General features: G+C 41.3%; 1 protein-coding gene across 2 annotated transcripts in view; it reads right to left on the minus strand.

Annotated features, from left to right (window-relative positions):
* intu (inturned planar cell polarity protein) overlaps positions 1 to 21,219 on the minus strand; it is a 25,441-nt gene extending 4,222 nt beyond the window's left edge. Inside the window, exons 1-11 of one of the 2 annotated variants that reach the window (XM_085450994.1) lie at positions 21,016 to 21,219; positions 18,214 to 18,803; positions 15,784 to 15,869; positions 9,067 to 9,282; positions 5,759 to 5,877; positions 5,061 to 5,150; positions 4,367 to 4,444; positions 2,767 to 2,953; positions 2,411 to 2,464; positions 1,761 to 1,823; positions 1,272 to 1,481 (exon numbers count right to left, since the gene is read on the minus strand). In XM_085450994.1, the coding sequence (XP_085307120.1) occupies positions 1,272 to 1,481; positions 1,761 to 1,823; positions 2,411 to 2,464; positions 2,767 to 2,953; positions 4,367 to 4,444; positions 5,061 to 5,150; positions 5,759 to 5,877; positions 9,067 to 9,282; positions 15,784 to 15,869; positions 18,214 to 18,803; positions 21,016 to 21,101 (1,779 nt within the window). In that variant the 5' untranslated portion in view covers positions 21,102 to 21,219. Of the gene's footprint in view, positions 1 to 1,271; positions 1,482 to 1,760; positions 1,824 to 2,410; positions 2,465 to 2,766; positions 2,954 to 4,366; positions 4,445 to 5,060; positions 5,151 to 5,758; positions 5,878 to 9,066; positions 9,283 to 15,783; positions 15,870 to 18,213; positions 18,804 to 20,093; positions 20,422 to 21,015 lie in introns of those variants that run through there. The other variant, XM_085450992.1, reaches the window with a different exon arrangement.
* Positions 21,220 to 21,965: the final 746 nt, after the last annotated feature.

Below are 21,965 nucleotides of genomic sequence, written 5' to 3' on the forward strand. Positions count from 1 at the left end.
ACCCCTCCACCGCCGTGCTGACAGCTGTTATGAGGTGTTGTCCGAAGAACATCAACTAGAAGTCTTGTGGTTTGTTCAGATCTAACTTTGCAAACATAAGCCATGTTGTTATTATATTTTTAGAGAAAAGAAGCTTTCTCCTGCAAACCCCTGTAAACAAACAGGTTCCAAAGACTGTCATGAACTTTAACATTTAACATGCTAACTGAGAGTCTGAGTCTGAGATGTGGCTCTTGTTTTTTGTTGGTTTTTGTGCAGTTTCTCTCAGCATTGCACCGTCTGTCTCACATCCACTCCTGGGAAGACTGACAACTGCCTCGAATGTAAATAATCTTTTTTGCTCTACAATGATGGATTTCCAATTGATTGTCTTCCCTCCTTGGAACTGCGTTAACACACACCAAAACAATGTTCCCTCTAAGCTGCGCGTGTGCGCAATTGTGCACTGCTGGCACGGTCTCTGCGCACAGAAAATCTGTGTTGCGCACAAAAAAAAAAATCTAACCTGAATTGAAATTAAAATTAATACTTTAACAATTCTGTTTTGCAGTGTTAGTCAGTCAGTGACTGGCTGCTCCTGTATGGGATTAGAACGATGCCACCTTATCCCATAGTCCAGACAATAATGCGATTCACATTTGTATATACGCAGATAATCAACGTCGTTGACAGGCTATGACAGCGTCCTTATGTGCCGACACCGGTGTTTTAGCTGGAAAAGCGGCTGATGTGGAGTGAAGCCACGTTAATAACAACGTGTACAACCATTGGAGATGTGAGCAGCATAGACGGAACAATTGCTGGAAAAAGTGTGGATTTTATACCACTTTTTAAATTGTGTTGATCGGCCACGTAAAAATTAGAGGGAACATTGCACCAAAACCTCTGCTTTCATACTTGATGATCAGTTAATCAAGTGCATTTGATTAGCAGCACCTGGTTGCTGCTGCTACTGCTACTTAATTCCTATGCAAGTTTGCATAGACATTTTAATTTTGGTTCAGGTGTAATATGTCATGTTTTGTCATTTATCTGAGGTTTTACTTACCTCATTTTAAGACTAGAATACTAAGGACCAGATAATATATGCTTAGAATTTAGAGATGATGTACTTTTTTCTTCACACAAGGAGGGTGAATGTAAAGAGGGATTAAAGTGGGTTTTGTGTAAACACGATAATTAAATGCTCCTTTTATTTGAAATGAGAAAAGGAGTTTTGTCAAGGAAAAGAATAAATATCAATAAAACAAGTCAGTGATTTCCTTCCCTACCAGCCCCACAATGAGGAGGAAGTGTCGGCCCTCTGGCTGGCTGTAGCCCGGCGTGGCTCCGTTAGCCCTCTGCTGGGGAAACACCTCTCTCCAGATGACCAGCTGACCCACGCGCTGCTCTGACGCCAGCGGCAGCAGGCAGTAGTGCTGGCAGTACAGACACACGTCCAGCAAGTCCTCCTTAGGCAGGTGGTTGGCGATCAGGTAGGACTGGAAGGGGAGGGAGTGGAAACATGAAAGGATAAATTACTGTCTCCCTTATCCTCTCAGTTAATAATTTAACAGCTTAATTTGTTTGTAAATTTGCTGTTGAGCCACAGAACACACTCATCATCCTGTTATCCCGTGTGAGAGGCCACCTAATGTACACAATGACTGTTATCTGGACGAGAATAGCTGTGTAGACCGTAGATGCTATCAGGAAGTAAAAACATGATAAGGCTGCTGGCGCTGAAGCAGGCATGTGCGTGTTGTGACTATGAAACTTACCTTATAGAACAAACAGGAGCCGAGGATTATATACAGACGCCTCAGGCCAAAGAAATCCTCAGACTGTAAAAGCACATAGAACAAAAAAAGTCACATTTAAGGTTTTCTGTGTGTTGTGTGAGTGCAACATTAAATCAGTGGAGCTCAACAGAATGATCATTTAAGTGAAAGCAGTAACAGCTTCACTGCTCCCAGCATCAATAATCCATCTCTAACCTGTTAGCGCTGCGCGTACAAAGGGACAGACCAGACCTCATTAGCTGCTCATTAAAAATACACACAGAGACATGAACGCCTTCCTATAAATAGTCTGACCTTCTCCCTTCTGCTGCTCAAGACAGAAGACAGATCTCAGCAAACATGCACACATGCTCAAGAGAAGCCCTTATGATGGTCGTGTGTCTTTGCCCACTTAACCTTTTACCCCTGAAAGCCTGCTGCGAGTAAACCTTGAAGCTCGTTTCTGAACAGAGTGGTTTATTGATGTATAATGAGTGTGAAAACTCGTCATTAAGGGTCCAGGGGCAGGTCGTTAGACGTTCTTTATGAGAAAGAGTTAAACCTCACTGACTTGCAGCTGACTGCAAAGACAGCACAGCTTTATATGTGCAGGAGAGAACGTATAAAGGTGGAAAACTAACATTTCTTACCATTTCTCCAAAATCAGAAGACTCAAAGTCAGACAGAACCGTGTCCACCTCCATCTACAGATGAAAACAAACAACCAAACAAAACGCACACACATAAATATTATTAACACTAAAGCTGCCTTCTGCAGTCATTTTAAATGTGATTTTTCATGAACTCTTACGCTTTATTCCCACCACCCACTGTCATTATGAAGTCCATTAAAATTTAATCAGATTTAATAAATCAATCAAAATCAAGCAGGTATTGTTTTTAATATTGAACACAAGGGGGCACCAGAGCTAAACTAACAAGCTATAGCCACATGTAAGAACAGAAAGATAGAAGAAACTTTACATTCACAGATCCAGCAGTGTACCTTGATTTCTGGAGGCAGCGTGAGCCATCGAACCGCCGGCAGTCCGTCCAGGAAGAGAGTCCCTGAGATGTCGGGCGGAGGTGCCGAGGAGGAGCCTTCCCTCAGACGCGAGGGCTGGATGAGCTGCTGGAAGAACAGGCAGAAGAAATGGTCCAACCTGGGAGCGTGGTCCGCCTTACAGAACGCACTGTGGGAGGACACAATTAGAAGAAATCTTTTTAAAAAAAATATATTTAATTTTATTGTTTAATGTTAATTCATGAAATTGGCAAACATGCAAAAGCACAAGTTCATCTACTAATAACAGACATGAGAAAAACAACTGAAAAGATGAAATAAAATTGCACACATCACTGCACTCACAGTCGTGTTCCTTGTAATTAGTCTTTTCAGGCATATGACATAAGCACCTTTTAGATTCATTTCTAGAGTTGAAAAACTATAACATATAACACATTTAAATTACAGATAAATCACAGATGCACAGACAGAGAAGAAACACCTCTGATTCAAAAATGTGTTGCATTTTGACCAGTCTTTAGCTGTGTCCAAATTCATGAATTTGGACACAGCTTGTGTCATATAAAATGTCATCTACTTCCTGTGTGATTTCTATCCAGTCTTTAATAGTCTGGCATGTTTCGCTACCCACCATTAGTATTTAAAAAGTATTTATTCTAAGTATTTATCTTTTTCATCGAGTCCAGATGGTAGGTTTCCTAGATAAATTACAGTGAAGTCAAAGACCAACTCCTGAACCAATTATTACATTTTTTTCTGCCAGCTGCCTCAGTGGGAGAACAGCTTTGGAAGAGACCTGCAGATTTATTCCTACACATTGTCCAGTAGTGCTCCTGCTCAGGATGAACAGTTTCTCACACTTTATCTTTGAGGTATAAAATCTTTACCATGTTCTTCCAAGTAAATTGTGGTGTATCAGCGTGTCTCACATAAATTCATCCAATCAGGATTTTTTGTTAATTTTATATTTGCCTCTGCCTCCCATCTGCACACAATATACATGATATACATTTTTCCCTCCTGCAGAGATTTATACAGTCTGGAAATAAACTTAAAAAGTGTGTTGCACAGCTCTCTCCATCCCTTTTATATAATGTATTGTTCAATATGGTTTCTTGACATTTTTTCCTCAAGGTCAGGTTTGAACTTTGGCGCCAACAATGAAGGTTAAGGTCAAATGTTTAGACTTATTGTTACATTTGCTGTGGCCTTGTCCAAGCTGTACCATCTGTGATCTACCATCACGCAAAATATGAAAAATGACAGCTAGAAACCTGCTAACAAAGAGAGACAAACAAACAAGTGATTACATTCCCCCTACTCCCTCCTTACATACATGGGCCTAGAAATGAGTGGAACAGGTCCCCTTTAAAAGAAAAAAAACATGCTCATGAGAAGAAAGTACATCAAGTAGACAAATTGAGACAATAATGAGTTTGTGGGGAAGGTTTGCGCTTTACAGCTAAGACATTTTACTTTGATTTCAGCATATTTTGCATAATGTGGAAAAATGGCAACCAGAAAGAGGAAGTTCCAACCAGCTCTCAGCAGGACTGAGGGAAAGGCAACAGTGACCAACCTGTCTAAGGAGCCGTACATCACTTTTAGTGTGCGGACTACGTCTCCTACCACGGTCTGCAGATACAGCAGAGGAACCCTGGAGGGAAATGGAAAAATTCAAGCTTATCAAATATTTGGATTAACAGCCAGCAGCCACGGAGAAAAACATTTTTACGGCAGTGCTTTTTTTTTCTGCTTGTGGGTGTTCTTCAAGAATCGATCCATTATTTCCAGGCGTGAGACGATGACTGGTCGGGGCTGACCCGCTACAAACATAAAGGTGGCTAATGTGACTCATCTCGCCAAGCGTTTTACGACCACGTGCTTCTTAAAGAGGCATTCATCTGGCCAACAAAGGACAAAGAGAAGCACATGGTAAAGTTAAAAGCGAGGAGATGAAGAAAAAAAGACGGTCCTTTCCGATTGTTTTTACAGATTGTGCTCTTAAATCTTTCCTTCTTTCCAAAAATACTTCATTTCTGGAGCACAGGTCATGCTCGGAGGATTTATTGCCACATCAGTGACAGGGCAGCAATTTAAAAAAGGAAAAAAGATATACGTGAAAAATTACTGTTAAACTTTAACACCTGCCATGTGCTATCGACTTGTGTAATATCTACACAGCATGTCGAATGTGCCTGCAGTTGACCTCACAGCATAAGTGTGTGTGTGTGTGTGTGTGCGTGTGTGTGTGTAACGCTGCCTGAGGCTACCTCTCAGCAGGAAGGCCGATGACCAGAAGATTGTTGCTTTCTTTCCAGTAGCCAACATGTACCAGATGTTTGCCGAGTAGAAGAGACGAACTGGGAGGGAAAAAGAGGATGGATGAGGATATGAGAGATGGTGAAATGGGTGACTTAATTTTAATACAATACAAGAAACACTCTTAGTAGTACACACATCTGCCAAGGCAGCTCACCCTCTGGGCAGTGATCACTTTAAGGGAAAAGTGTTGTAGTTTGTTTTCTTTGATTTTTTTTTTTTTTTTTACGTACGTAATGTGGGTGGGTGAGTTAACCAGTACACCATGGAGCGACCTACTGGGGCGGAGCTGCTACAAAAATTTATTGGAAACTTAAATTAAAAGTGGCTTCATTGTGACCACAACCAGGTTAATCAGGTTAATAGGCAGTAAGTGTCTATAAAGGCAGTGAGCTCCAGCCTGACAAAGTATCAGAGCGTTTGGAATCATAAGCGCACCATGTGTGACAAGAGACCAGTGTCACTGGCAGTACACGCAATACAGGAGTTCTCTTTCCCCTTACATGTGAAGATATCTTCCAAAGATCCCCTTATCATCTTATAACAGATCTATAGGGCTAAGCATTATATGATGATTAGATGGCTCTGCTGATTTTCTTGTGTGCGTAGCCTGGATTCAGCACGCTGCAGCACATTTTATCTTTCCTACCTGATGATCCGCCCGCCTGTGACATTCTCCAGCATGTCACACAGAGTGATGAAGATCCCCCTCACTCCTTTCAGCTGGCTGGATGCTCCAGACACAGGGTACTGGTACAAGACTTCCTCCTGCAGACACAGACAGCAGCGTCGCTTAGCATTGAAACAAACTCTATTGTTAAAATCGCGCACGCTGCATAGAGGGGAAAACAAACTCTGGTTAGTTTTTCAATAGCAGAATGTGAAATATCTGAACTTGGCTGCTACCAAATGCTCTCTGCCATAAATTATGGAGAGAAAAAAAAGAAAGAATGGATGAGCCACAACTCAACAATGTCACTTTGGCTCCAAAAAGCAACAAAAATATGTCACTTTAAAGACCAATGTTTCCAAACACATTTTAAATATTTGACTTTCCTGTCCTGGAGGACACACAGGAATTTAATTGCCATTCGTTCTCAGGGACATAGCGGCACACGGTTAATGTTCAGCTAGTTTCTGTACAACTCTTATTCCTGCGACTGCAAAAATCTGCAGGTCCAAAATCTGCAGAAAGAGCAGCAGAGAATCAGAGCGCTCTGGGGCAGATCCAGCGCATTGTTTGAGTTATTAGTATTCCTCCCAGCACGCTGGCAACTTTAAAGGAGCGGATAAGATCCAAGCCGCCAAGAGGATAAGAGGATGGTGGGTGAGGGGTAAAAACTTTGAATGAACGGCCTCTTATAGCCTTGGCAACCAGAACAAAGGCACAAACAAGTGCCGATGGGAGATATTCACCTTGGGGGACAAAGCACGCACGGAGAGGCTGCTACAGAACAACCACCACAGAAAGCAACTTCAGCCTGTACACAAACATCAGCAAAACATCGCACAGCTAAAGCTCAAAAATATCACCACTGAACCTCTCCGGTTCCTACTACCCTACAATCAAAGGACTTAAAAAATCAAAGTCAGAGTTTAGCGGGTTCGTGCGCAGCACTGTCATTTAGAAAAATCAACCGCTGGCTGATGTGGCTCCAGACAAGCTGTACTCTCTATCACCAGTGCTCTTTAGGTCGAGATAAAAAAAAAAAGAAGAAAAAACTCTGGCGTGCAGAGACACAAAAAGGAACTGCAGAACAGTGAAGTGCAACCATAAAGGCAACGTCAACCTGCCAGCAGCGTCCACGGGGAAAATGTGATTACAGTGTGGGAGGTGTGGGTCAGCAGAGACTTTGGGATTAACACTTTACTACAAGTGAGCTGTGTCCTACCTACGGGATGTTAAAACAGCACCATGCACATGGATCTAATTAAAATAGGAAATGTTATTTTGTTTATAGCCCGACTGGAAGAACAGCTCGCTGCTGCTGCAAAGGGAACGTGGGGCAGGATAGAAAGTTCACGGCATTAAAATGATGGAGAGCACCTCTCGCTTTTCTCTCCACTCTCTAGTTTTGGTTGGTAGCACCCGCAGGCGCTGGACGCTGTCCAGAGTAGTAGTTTTCTGAAGTGTCTGACTCACATCAGAGAAATTCAGAAGAGAAGAGAAGCTCACCACTCCCAATCTTGGGGTTTCCTACACAGCTACGGCCAATACTCAATACTCCATTATCAGAATGCCCTTTGTCAGAATGTGGATAATTAAATCAGTCTGTTCAGCACAGCTCAGTGTCTTAAATTGAGTTTTATAGAGTTTGCTCCGAGTCATGAGAGCCGTTGACCACAAAAGTCACGATCAGATTTCCGCAAAAAACAATTTACTCTCCAAAGGAATGGGAAAATATGTGGTCATCCGGGGTTTGGATATCAACAGCAGCCTTTAGGGTTCTGTTTATTCTGCCAGTTTCAGTTAGGTCAAACCTATCAGCAGTATTTAAGGTCTGAAGGTGGCTTTCTCTTTTAACAGCTCCCTACATGTTGTTCTTTAATAGCAGCCTGTTTTCAGTGGAGGACCTCCAGGAACCTTTTGCAGAGAAACACAGGAACTCTGCTTGTAATTCAACTGGAAGACCCAAAGTCTAAATGTAGCTCTTTGGCCAATAAATCCTTCAAATCGTACCTTTAGTGCTTTGGTGACAGTACTTATAACCACTGTGGAGTCAGCAGCACTGCCTTTTTTCCCAGCAAACACTTTTTTCTTCGTTATAACTTTAAATACTAGCTATAAATGAGTGAAACAGAAGCACCAGAGACTTTGACAGAAAACTAGATGAATATGAAAATAAACAATTGCTATTTTTTTATTTGTCTATCCTTTTGGGATTCAATGGAGTCTTTAAATGCAAAAATGTTTTAACATTTTGCCAAAAAAATTGTGTCAAAGCCAATGTTTTATCTTTAATAATATCCTAGATGTTGCTAAACCTCAGTACTGGTGGCTAGCATGGTTGCATAGACATAACTGGGGAAGGATACAAAAATTCCCCCAAATACTTTAAGTTTGCTTTCACCAAACAACAAGCTGCTGGTTTACACTTTGGAGGTGGTGGCTGACCCACTATTGATCACAGCAGGATAACACACCATGCCACGGAGCTCAGATCCTCTCAAACTGGCTTCAAGAACATGACAGTGAGCTCACAGTAGTGTACACAGTCACCAGATTTCAATCCAGTAGAGCACCTTTGGCACGTGTTGGAACAGGAGATTGTCATCGTGGATGTGGAGTGAACAAATGTGCAGCAACTGTGTGATGATGTCATGTCAAAAAGGACCAAAATCTCTGAGGAATGTTTCCAGCACCTTGTTGAATCTGTGCCATAAAGAATTAAGGACGATCTGAAGGCAAAAGACGGTCCAAACGCCATTTAGTGCTAGTGTAGGTCTTTGAGTATGATTTATGGCTCCATGTCTGTCTGTGTAACTTTTGAGTTTCACACAGAATATTGAGCAGGAAGATTACTGAGACACGTTCATGCACAAACCTCCAAAAAGTCTGCCATCTGGAATAAGATATCTGTGTGGTTAAATACTGACTGGCTGAAAAGCTGGCTCAAACAGGAAAAGAAGCCACATCGGACTTTGTCATCGTGAGAAATAAGCAAAGCAAAAAACAATGAAGATCAGAGAAACAAAGAGAACAAGCACAAACAATGTCTCCACTGGAGACTTTTCTCTGTTTTTAAACACTCGAGTTTCATTTAACTTCAAAGAAGTTCTTTGTCTATAAAACTTGTAATTCTCTGTGACGTGGCAAACCTAAAGGATCAACAACAGCACAAACATGAACAAGAGTGAGACTGCAGACTGCAAAGCTCAGCGCAGCACCAACGCAGCACAAAGATTTCATTAAATGAACTTTAAAGACTGTTCATCGTAGCATTTTTATTGTCTAACCTCCTCCTGTGGTGATGTGGAGTCCAGTTTGAGTGACAGGTACATGACGATATGAGGGATGTGCGATATGGACATCTGAAGTTCGGCTGTGTCCTCGCCCCACAGCAGCCGCACCAGCTGGCTGACTGGAGGAGAGGCCTTTGTCCTACGGATCAGGGAAGTGTCGCCAGCGCTGACCCGGTCCAACGGAGCCACGGTCTCCAAGGTCAGCCTCACCTGGAGGAGCAACACATGAGGGAAATCAGAGAAAGACTACGGAGAAATAGTTCTGAGTGTAAAGGAACAAACCGAGAGACAAAGAAGAAAATCAGCCATTCTTTTACAATATCACTTCATCAGTCTGCCTGCCAGGGCCTCTCAGAGATTTCATTCATTTCTAAAAATTCTGCAAGTCACTGCGTCTCCACTTGATTATACTTGGCGAGGTGTGCATGTGTGCCATGCTTCCAAAAGACGGGAAAAAAGAAAAAAAAAAACCTTCAATCATTACACATTCACTAAGGAGAAAAGTGAAAAGCGGGACGGCGACTGTCAAAGAGAAAGTGACACTGACATCTAGGCTTAACCGCAGCATGACACATAGCAGAGATCGGTGCGGTTGTGTGTGTGTGTTTGACTAAAATTAAAACCAGACTGCTTCACAAGGCCGAGGAACAGCGCTGAGGCAGCGGACAGCACTGCTGCTCTCATTCATGCAGCAGTTTTACTTTCCATCCACAGTCCTCCATTTCACATTGTCATTCATAGAAAGTCGCAGTGGAAACAGACACAAGAGCCGCATGGAAATCGGACCATCCGCACATGGAAACACATGTGTCCGAGACGCACAGGAGGATGAGAAACTGCAACTCTGCGGTGTCTCTGTTTAAACAATTTGTCAGACCTACATTTAAGTGTGATTATAGCTGGAGTCAGAGGCTGCCTGCTGACCTCACAGATTAGGACACGATAGACGAGTCTGGAGACAGATGAATTAAAATCATCGTGCTGGAGTTTTGATTAAAGAAGATCTGTATTTATTTAATCAAACTTTTTAGTTAGGCCCTGTGATTACTGCTTTCTCCATTTCAAGAGAGCCTCTTTTATGCACATACAGATTAGAAACACACCAAAAATGAATCAACACAAAGAAAGACCGTGTGGACGTATGTGCGCTCATACGCAAACACTGAATTAAAGAATCGTTCAGGCTGAAGTTAGTGCTGACGGCTCACAGTAAAGACACGCTATAGCGGCATACCTGCGCACACGCTGTGTTGACTCTGGGCTGAAGGCTGTCAGCGCCACAGAGGCCAATTATGGAGCTAAGCTGATGCTAATTCAAGTAAATCAGAGCCAGAGTCCAGATGTGAGAGGGAACAGCTGGTTAACATAATGTGTGCAAGAGTTGCTCAGGAAGAGCTGGATGAATAAAGCTTTACCTTCTTCCTTCCTTTAACAATTTGAAGCAGGCCTCTGGAGCTTTTCCTTGTTTTCTGTCAGTGGTTATACAACATTGGATTATAGTGGTCATATTAAACGTGGTCAAATTTCAAATACTGAGCTGAGCATGTGCAAAAGAACTCAGAGTGCTTTAAACAGTGAGTTCCACGCATTTTTTTCTTCAAATCTTTAATCTGTATGATGTGGTATAGAAACCATATCACTATCATGTTCATCAGAGCACATAGTCTGTGAGCGCAGAAGCCCCGCCCACATACCATTCAAACCTTCTGTTTATGAGGTACAACCAATCAAAACAAAGCTGAGTTAAAAGCGGGACAAAAAATGTTGTGGATATTATTAAAGATGATACACTGAAACAAATAAGCAAGTCTTTTCACAACTTATTAAAAGACTGTTTAATCTACGAAAATAAAAGTAATAGAAGATGAGTGACAGCAACATTTAGGGTCTGTTGTTCAGTTTGCTATAATGCCAAGACCTAAAGAGCTCTTTAGGAGGAAAAGGACGTGGAAAAAAAACATATTTAAATTATTTTTTAAAAATATATTTCACTCCAAGGAAAATTACCTACAAGTGGCAGAGATTTTAAAGGGCTGGTGGCCCAAGCAAGTTTAATCCAACACCAAACTGATGTTAAAAGACGTCTCCAAGAACTCCCTAATTTCATTAGAGGACCTGTAGGTAACTCTTGATGTCGAAGTCCATCTATGATCGAGACTGCACAAATTTACCTCATTTAAATTTAACCTACATGGGAGGTGTGCCAGGAAAAAGACTTTGTACTCCAAAAAGAGCAATAGAGCAAAACTATAAGTTGAACAAAAAAACAACCATCTGAGTGAACCCTGGCTTTTTATAATAATGTGCTCCAGACAGACGGGTCAGAGTTACAGACGGATGGACACACGGACCAGGGTTAGTATTACCAGACGTCTTTAGAACAGACAGTTCTTCAGGAGAAGACGCTCATACCAAATGTGAAGCATGGTGGTGGAAATATTAGAGTCTGGGGTTACTTCACTGCCTCGGGGACTAGAAAATATGCCATCATTCATTCGAATGCGAATTCTGCATCATATCAAACAGATTTATGACACAGAGAGGCAATCTGTGTTAAAGCAGAAGCTGAGCTGGAAGAAGACCACAGCTATAGTTTGTGGAAGGCTCTGCCACAGAAGCACAGGGTTTGAATTGTACTCAAATGCTGGAGGGGAATTTGAAACAGGCAATTAAACAGGACAGGACTCAGCTGTACACCTGCACCCAAAGAAAAGAGAGATATATGGTTTGAGAGATGAATAAAGGAGGCCACCTACGTCCACTGTGACTGACCATCGGTGAACAGACGTGGTGGCCTATGACACCAGCTAACTGCCACCTATAACGCAGATCCATGAGAACTTACATGGTGAGCTACAACTACTACACCTTCCTGACCTTTCATGCAATCAACATTCAACAAGTTGATATGGGGAGACAACAGCTTGTTGTGGCTAAACTACACAATATTAGCCAAAGCTATACTTCATTCTTCATTTTTACACACATAAATATTATATCTAATGAATCTTTTGTAAAAACCGGCTGAAGAAAAAGACATTTCCTTTATGTGGTTGTCTTAAACTAGGTCACATTTATATGAGGATTAAACCCAAAAATTAACGATTCAGTTAGCGTTGGTATTTGAGATATCTTCAGCTAAAAAAGTCAGGTTCTCACCACATCACATTTTATTTAGCATTTCAACCCGTGAGCGCCAGTGAGACTTTAGCGTGGCACAAAGGGGCAAAGCAGAGTATTGCTTAAAATACTGTGTTTAACCAAGTATAAATTTATGGGATATTTTTAGACCAGCTCAATTTCTTTTGTTTTAACTCAAGACTTTTGTTTATAAGAAACTGCTCCTGCTAAAACACAGAGCGCAGTCCCACTTTCATGATTTCCAAATGAATAGTAAATAAAAAGCCTTATAAATACCATATGGGCAGGGCACTTAATTACTTTTTTTAAGCTGGTATGTTTATTTGACCATCGGACATAAAAAAAGATATATTAATTTGTGTGTGTTTTCATTTTTGTGCAATCATATTTTGTTTACCTTAAACAAAAACCTATAAATCACACTGATGATATAGAGCAGCGGTCCCCAACCCCCCGGCCACGATCGGTACTGGTCCGTGAGTCGTTTGGTACCGGACCGCGAGAGTTGAGGATCGGGTGTGAAATTTATGGTTTTCAGGGTTTTTACTGTTAACTCGGTCTTTTCCCGTGTTGTAGCTGTGTGTCTGATTTTGAAAGAAATATTTACGCGTTACCATAGCGACCAGAGAGCATTAAGGGGCAGAGAGGAGGATTTTACTCTCAATGTTGTTGGCGCATTTCAGGAGGACGCTGCTAATAAAGTTACACAATTACACAGTGAATTTGCGTTTATTATTATATTTACAAAATACCACAATTTTTTCTTGGTCGTATCATTTTATTTGTTGTATTTAACTGCGACACCTTAAAGGTTGGTCCGTGAAAATATTGACTGACATTAAACCGGTCCGTGGCACAGAAAAGGTTGAGGACCGCTGATATAGAGGTCTCAAAAACTCTTGTATCAAACATGATACACTTGGGATTAAAGGGTTAAGTGTCTTTCCTGATAAAAAGTTAATAAGCTGACATGAACTGAAGCAATATGGTTGTGCTTGCATGCTGTTTATCTCTTGTCCAAGGTCAGCACCCTATGGGGTGAACCAAGCTGCTTTAAGTCGTTTTTTCTAAGTAAAATGTTTGCAGGAAAAGCAGAAAGGCGAAGTGAACAGAATTGAGACTTAACCTCAACCCACAGTGAGTAAGTTTTAACCACTACATCTCCACTGTCACTAGTCACACCAAAACTACAATCTGGTTGTGAAACACAGAATGTGAACTATGCCATTTATTGCACACTGTAGAACCGCTCACACTGATTTATGCGAACAGTTTTCTAAAGAAAAAAAAACTCAATCTGGAGCTAAAACTCTAACACGGGCATTGTTTGCTCGGAGAAGTAAATAATAAGCCGATGCAGACTTTCCAAAGGTATAAATCTGTATTTATTTCTCCCAACTTTAGACTACATGGAGCCTACCTAATATATTTTAGAAAAAAGATCAAATTACCTGGTCAAAATGTTTAAATCGTATTTCTTTAAACCAGCGATCGCTCCCTGAGAACTCTCCAAGGCCTGTCAGCACTAACCACAGGCCACCCGCCTCTCCAGCAGGCGCCTACATCTGGGAGCTCGGCCATTTGAGCCAATTTAAGGGTATTATTAAAGAAGAAGTTAGCGCTGGTGAAACACCCGCTGATCTACCTTTCAAACTCAGTGCTGCAAAGTGACTTCTAAAAGCTGTAAAAAAAAAAAAGAAAGAAAGAAAAAAAAAAACTGATTTAATGATAGCATATCTTTAATTATTTTGGGTGCACAGATGATGAAAGCGGTAAGTTCTGAGCTGTGGACATCAAATTGAAATGACGTGAAAAATAAGGGTGTACCACAGTTTGAAAGAGGCTGGGCATAAATTGGGGAAATCTCTGAGTAAAGAGGCCGAGTAGGCTAACTGCAGCACTTTCTCTCATCATAAATAATAAGGATGTGGTTAGACTGGAGTGTGCTCTTGCTAGAATTCCAGTCTGTTGATGTCAGTCATTTACCGCTCATTCATGGATGGACACACACATGCAGGCACAAAGGAAAAGCTGTAGTTCATTCAGGGTTGGTAAAGGCCATGGTGGACTGACTTTAATACTAATATTTGTCCCTTCAAACTTAATAACTACTGTCTGTGTTCCATTTGGCAGGCTCGCCGCACAGAAACACACTCTATCCTCCAACAAACCCACACGCACACCAAACAATGATTCTGTCAGCAGCACAGCTCTATTTCAAGTTTCTGAAAGTCATCACGGTGCCCGAGGAGCTGCGCATTTTTCCCCAAAAATCTCTCTCGCTCTTCCCGTACGATGTAATTTAGTTTCCGACTACAACTTCTAATCAGCTGAGCTTTCAGTCCCGCAACAGCTTCCTGTGGCACCGAAAAATAGTCACACCGCCGTCCTGTGCATCCGCCATGTTTGCCATCAACTCTGCGTACACTCTGTCATTTGCAAATTCCTTCTTTTTGATGGTCTGCTTTTTGGTGAAAATGCACATCTGAGACGCAGACTGCGGGTTGTTGTTTTTTTTTCTTTGCTGACGATCAAAGGATCATTGAAGGCTTTCTAAACAGTGCTGGCTTATGCTTTTTTACTCACAATTTAGCAGCTTGGCAGGACCGCTGCGTTTTAAAGCAATTTGATCTGTATCTGCATTCGACAACTGCTGCTCATGACAGGCAGCGGGATCTTAAAAGCATACATGCTGCCTTATACGTTTAGAAATCAAACCAAATGAAAAGAGGGCAACACAAAACACTCACTAAGTGGCCATCAAATAAAAAAGGGGCCTCCCAATATTGACAGTAAGACTTCTAGCTTTATTTATGTTATACATTAACTCTTTACGACTTGGAGCCATTTTTATACAAAAGGCTCAAAAGTAATTTGACAACTGACTGATGAGCAGCTTCATGACCAGGTAAGGCCAGTTCCCAAGTACACAAAAAACAAGCCAAGAGTTTGTAAAGAAATGGGATATTCTTCAACCCAATAGAGCATAACTGTTACTGAAAATCAAACATAAGGCAGAGAGACCCAAAAACAAGGAGCAACTTAAGGTGGAAATACAGCATTTTGTGAAGTTCACGGGTTCTAGACTTTAGACTGCAAAGGATTTCAATCAAAGTGTAAAAAAGTATTCCTTATATTAAAATTATGTTAATCTTTACAATTAATGTTGAGCCTGTGTTTACAAAAAAATGTCTGTAATTCATAAACAGTTAGTGGAAAACTAGTTTAAAAAGATAAGCTGAAAGTCCGCACTTCTTCATTAAAATCCACCGTGGTAGTTCACAGAGGCATAACTACAAAACAAAAAACATGTCACTTTGGAGCTAACTGTTAACAGAGGCTGAGAATACAAACTCCTGTTGATTCGCTGTGTCAAAAAAAAAAAAAAAAGGCCATAAAAGCCATAAATGAATGCTGCTACAGGTAATCCAGGTACGTCAGAGCTATCGTCAACTCCCCGTGTCAGCTTTATCCAGATCTGGAAATCATCACTGACTACACCACCGGCATGTCACCAATTCCAAACACCAGCAGAAAAAGTGATTTTGGCAGCTTCACGCACACACTGACCTGCGTTGGTCCCGGGATGCAGGAGAGAACCCTCTCGATATTCTCCGAGGTCACGTCGACATCGTCTACAGCTACGAGCGCATCGCCTGAGAAAAACATGCAGAAAGTATATATTTATCAAGTAAACTGGCTCAATCAGAACAAAAGCAGCAAGTTTTAACAAATACACTGTCATTATACAGAAAGATAGACACGCCGTGTATATTAGGACTGAGACATACAGTGAGAGTTAGAAAGCATCTGGTAGATATACAAAACAGGTTTCTTTAATGTAACCATAACAAGGAAATGTACCTTCATTTTTTTATGCCAACCCCTTTCCTGTAAAAACTAATTATATGCAACTGCAATCTGCTACTAAACCCACTGCTGTTTGTATTCGGTAAAGAGCTTCACCTGCTCTTGTGCAGAGAAGCGCTCCACCGACTCAGTAACGGAGCTATTTCAGGTATTTAAGCAGTCTAATTGTTCAAACATGTAGCTGCACTGCATAAAAGCTCCTCTAAACCATAACTGATGTGGGTAGTCATTTGTGGTGAAGTACAACTGGCATTCCTCTGTTTGCTGGTACAACAAAAAAAAGATTAGTCCTCCAAGAAGAAAATCACTTCAGAGATGCTTAGCTTTCAGACAGACAGGACCACATCTGACCGCACAAAGTTCCAGTCACTCTGCAAATCTGCAGTAAAAGCTTCATTTAAGGCGGAGGATTGTAAAGGTTTAGAGTTGGTCATGAATAACGATTTTCTTTAAAGTAGATGAATTAGGTTTAAGGCATTTTTTTGCTAATCATTGGTATCATTATTATTATTTTTATTTTTACAGATTTACAATAAAAATAATTCATGTGGATTTTGCTGATTTGGCTCTAACGCAGCCACATCTCTCTTTGCAGTCGCCACTCTGAAGTCTAGAGCAATATCTCACCTACACCCGCTATCTGATTGGTTACATGACAAGAGTAAAAGGCCATCACACAAGTGCATTCAGTCTGAAGTAGCTCCTGAAATCTGAGCTGCGGTTTGAAAGTAAAGCAGCAGTTATCGCTGGAGTCGCGATAAACATCGCAGTCCTCTCGGCTGAAGTTACAGGACCACAACTGTTCTCGATTTCATCGCTGACAAGCACGCAGAGCTTCAGCTACTGTAAAATGTTAACAGAGGCTTTTTGAAGGGACAACGCAAACAAGTATGTGAGGACTGGATCATAAGAAATGTGGCTCTGGTAAGAAAACTGAACGTGATTATCTCCCCCTATAAAACTGACATAAGTCGACCCCTAGTTTGTTCTCCTCTTGGATCTTCGCTAGAGGATATCCCTGACATGTCATGCAACACACAAGAGCCCAACCCACAAACATTGTGTTTGTGAAGGGAAATCAATCAGAAGAAAGCTAAGCTGAAACCTTTTTGCTTCAAGCAGACAATAAACTGAGTAACTCCAACACAGCCTGGGATAAACAAATAAGGAGTTAAAAAAAAACACAATTGTGAATCATGTAAAGCTGCTCTGAGCGAATACATGAATAAAAATATGGCACTGAATAAATTTCTTTAAACAGGGCAGATAGGTCAGTGTGCTCCAGACAGATTTATACTGCTTACTAGCACTATGGTTTCAACACACGTGGCTACTACCTACACTGCAAGAAGCAAAATTAAATAAATAAGATATGACAAACTTAGGTTACTTTGTTTACTATGATAATGATGATAATAACAAGTCAATTAACAAATCCTAAGAAATGAACTTTATTTATAAACATCATTTAGATACACTTCACATCCCAATTTGAGTTTAATTGTGTAATTTAAAATAAAACAGATTATTAAACAGAAGGCAAACGGTGTGCAGACTTTTCTCTTTTCCCTAAGATTTTTTTCTTGTGTTGCATGCTAGAGTCATCATTTAGGGTTTGCTTAGGTGATTATTAAAAAAGAAATCTGCATGCAGTCACTATGGCTATGTCGTCATAATTACAGCCCGTGTTTTGGCAGGGCACTTGTGTGGTGTGGAAACTAATGTGTCAGTACTAAAACACGACTCCACTAAAGCCTGACCAATCTAGGGTTTTAAAAACCGATACCAATATTTGGTGATTTTTTAAATCCCAAGCACTGGCTGTATTTTTTTTCCTCCCAGCTCTTCTACTTTTTAAATTTTCATCTTTATCAGTACTAAAACAACTAAAATCTCGACTCTGCTGATGATTGTTACAGAATCTTAATGGCTACATAGCTACTTTTTCCTCACTTGTGAAGGTAGGAGTTTAGTTCTGAGGATGGCGCAAGCTCCTCCGCAAACAGTTTTGTTACAATTAAGTGATTAATTTCTACCCAAATACTTTTCTTTCTCTGAAGTATAAGCTTTGAAGTAACAAATATATCCCTCACTGATAAAACCAGCTGACTTTTGGATTTATGTTCTTACCAATTAGGATTTGGCCACATTTGATGGCTGGACTGTTTGGTATTAATCCATGAACAGTCAGTCTTTCCTCCCGTGTGAGCACTGCAGGGTCTTCCTGACCTCTGCTCCAGGCAGGGCGATGCACCACACCCAGCAGTGCTTCCAGCAGGCCTCCGCCATCACTCAAAGGGGTCGAAGAACCTCCTAAACGTTTAGGGTTGAGGTAGACACACACCTCCTTCAGCTGCTGCTGCTGAACAGTCACACCCTGCCTTTGGCCTTGCTGGTTCTTCAGGATTGATGCTGGAGGCGATGAGCTGTCTTTACACCCATCCTTCCCTCCTCTACGCTGTGAAGGCCGCCGTTTCCTCCTCAGGATCCTAGCCAGCTTTTTAAGCGTGGGCTCACCTTTTGCCCGTGAGCCGCAGCGCTGCTTCTTGTTTTGCTCTGTGATGATCTCTGCCTCTTTTTCACTGAAGCGAACATGATTGGTGGATACACCTTGATTCACCTGCTGGGCCAACGCAGCCTCCTCTTCGCCCTCGCTCAACTCGAGGTAGAAGAGCTCGCCGTTCTTCTGAATGTCGTCCAGCCATTCTGGTTCCAGGTCACTGAGAGAAAGCAGAGGATTTAAGCCTTATGTACTGTTCATATTCACCGTATGGTTCCAAGAATTCACTCATAATAAGTGTCTACAACAAATTTTGAACTGCAGCTGAATTTAGAATGTATAAATGGCATGTTTGCCATTAATAAATGGAGGATTAATCATGAATTAATGCTTCAGAGAGCGGGGAGTTTATTTTTTAGGTTTTACAACAGTTGTTTTTGCAGAAAAGCAACCATTATCACACAATATCAGGTCCTGTTTGACCTAAATATGTTTCCCACACTTACTGAAATGCCAGCTCAGGTGGCTTTAAATCCTATTATATCAAATGGTTATAATCTCCAACCCCTCTTTGATCTCTGTTTTATTCTCAGTTAGCTCAAAATAAATGGATTCTAACTTCTTTATTACTAGATTACTTTTTATTAGTGCCAACAAATAGGTATGTAAATGACTTGCACTTATATAACACTTTTCTACTCGTACTGACCACTGAAAACTTGTATAACTATATATTTATATAGCATTTTCTAAACTTCACACAGAAAGACACCAGCCAGGATTCAAACTAGGAACCTAGGCGACAGTGCAAACTACTCCAACACTGTGCCACCCTTTAATAAGATCTCATATTTCTGTTAAGCCAACATCTGACCTCTGTGCGACCTCTGTTCCTATTGTGCACCACATATAATCACTATTTTAGTGTTTGAATATTCATCCCTGATCCCTAACAGGCCAGCAGCAGTCTCTGTAGGAATCTAGGTAGATGTGGTGGAAATACAGAAAGGTCCTGTAACAGTGTCAAGGTCTCACTGCCCCTTAAAAAAATACACACAAACATGTTGCACTTTTGTTTGTTTCTGGGGGGTTTCTGAGTGAACTGTAGAACAAATATCAAAACTCCTAAAATATGTCAATGTCTACCATGTGCATGCTGTAAAAACAGAACAGAGAAAAACACCATATGTACAAACATCATATGTAAAAGAGTTGGAGCTATTTTTGCCTCGGGTCTTTCTTCTTTTAACTTTAAGAAGTTGCGGTAAGTAGCTTTTACACGGCATCCATAAATTTACTAAGAAAGCATGTAATTATTTATGAAGGTTTACCTCCCAAGTTGAAAACATTGCCCAGAGCTATGAAAAGCACAAGGGAGGAGACGGAAACTGCGGACACCGCTCTCTGACAACCTAGCAGTACTCCCACTCAAAAGCAACATTTATCTGGACATTTGAAATGAACAGACAGGTGAAACGTTTCTAGTCTCTGACACATAGTGTGTCCTTACTCTGAGGAGTCGGAGCTGCTGAAACTCGATGCTGTGGATCCACAGTCACTACCTTCGTCGCTCTGGGCTGTCTCTTCGTCCGTGTGGCGGCTGGATATACTTTTCCCGGCACAGTGGCGGGGATTCGCGGTGGCCATCGGTTTATGGACGGCTTAGTTCACCAAAAGCGCGAAAAAACAGAGGAACTTTCACCAAAACAAGCACCAACATCCACTCGCCATGTTGTAAGCAGTGGTGAGCGCTGTGGTGTGGTCACGTGACACGTGAGCACCGAATTCTATTGGTGGATAGCACAGTTGCCCCTGACAACGCAGAAGCTTTTGCTTCTTGCTAGCTGCTTTCCTGCTGAAGTTTCCTGTTAAAATAGTGTTTTCCGTCAATCACGCCGCCAATTATTAGCAACATAAGCATATCATGTTATAACGGGTCGGGGATACGGTTTACTTCATGTTTACGTACGATAACACACTTAACGGTTTATTTGGCACCGTGAAGCTATTTCCTATAAAATAATGCAGCAAGCACACAGACAACAGCTCAAGCCTGCTCATATTATACGTACTATGAGTAATAATTCAGTTTAACTGCTAATGATTTATATGTTTTAAATTTTTTAAAAAATCCAGTAAAGAAACTGAAAGAATATGGAGCCTTAAGTAGCCTATAAAATATGACAATATAGGCTTTTATTTTGTTAATTTGCACCTTTATTTTGATGCCCGGTGCCTCCACCTCCCTGAATACATAAGGTTTTTTAAATCCCCTCAGGATTTCAGCAAAACAGTGTCTCCGAGCAAATGAAAGCACGGGACGTCGCCTTTGTAGAAAAATAAATAAATACATAAATACATACATAAATAAATAAATAAAGTGCGTAAATGCTCTGTATGCTCACTGAGGGTAAAGTGAAGTTTAGACTGACCTGTAAAGGAGAACACTGCGGATGGAGTCAAAGTCCTCCAGGTTCTTAGAGAATGAACCTCCATCTATGGAAACGTTGAACATCATTTATGTTTCATGTTTCCACCGGGACGAGCCTGCCCGATAAAAGAAGAAGACTCCCGAAGAGAAATCCTTTAAAACTTTTATTAGTCCTCCTGATGGATGCCTCTTCTCCGTCCTGAAGTTTCTGTATGCCCGAGCAGCAGCGTGCAACCCAAACTGCGTCTGAGCCCAGACAGGATCCTCCCCCTAGTTTCTCACGTCAATCACAGGGTGCACGGTTCAACAACAATTCAAAGCGGGTCCTCCTTTATTTCTTTTCTCCTTTCATAGTTTTGAGTGTTTTTGCAGGCCAGCAGGGCGGAATGTGTCCCGGCAGTCTTCTTGGCAGGTGGAGCAGAAACACGCCTACCAACAAAAAAGCTCTGCAGGCAAGCCCACATTTATATGTACATAAAAATAAAATCCACAGAGAATCACGCAATGCTGCTGCAAGTGATGTAAAAATGCTCATTTACTTAACCACGCAGTAAAAAACACAGTTTGTAGCGTTTTTATTGCATTAAACCTCTTGGAAAAAAGCTGAATCAGTTATAATCTTACTACTAAGAATTGACTACTTCTTCGTCCCAAACCTTATTTTGCCATCAGTTACGTTTAGCTCGATTGGTAACATAGTTATATCAGACCATGCGACAGTTTTCCTTCATTGCAACGTCAGGAATCCGCCCCCCAGGATAGCCATTGGCACTTTGACCCCTCTATCCTGTACGATCTTGGATTGACAGTTCTTGTTAATTAATACACCCTCCACGGATAACCCGTCGTTACTCTGGGAGACATTAAAGGCCTACTCAAGAGGTCTCATTATTTCATATACTAAAGGTAAGAAGCGTAGACAAGCAGAGCAAAGGAAGGTTTTGGAATCCA

This window comes from Copadichromis virginalis, linkage group LG3 (genome assembly GCF_057382275.1).
Source record: "Copadichromis virginalis isolate Kocher_CV1m ecotype Utaka linkage group LG3, C_Virginalis_male_GT1.1, whole genome shotgun sequence".
NCBI classification, from domain to species: Eukaryota; Metazoa; Chordata; class Actinopteri; order Cichliformes; family Cichlidae; genus Copadichromis; species Copadichromis virginalis.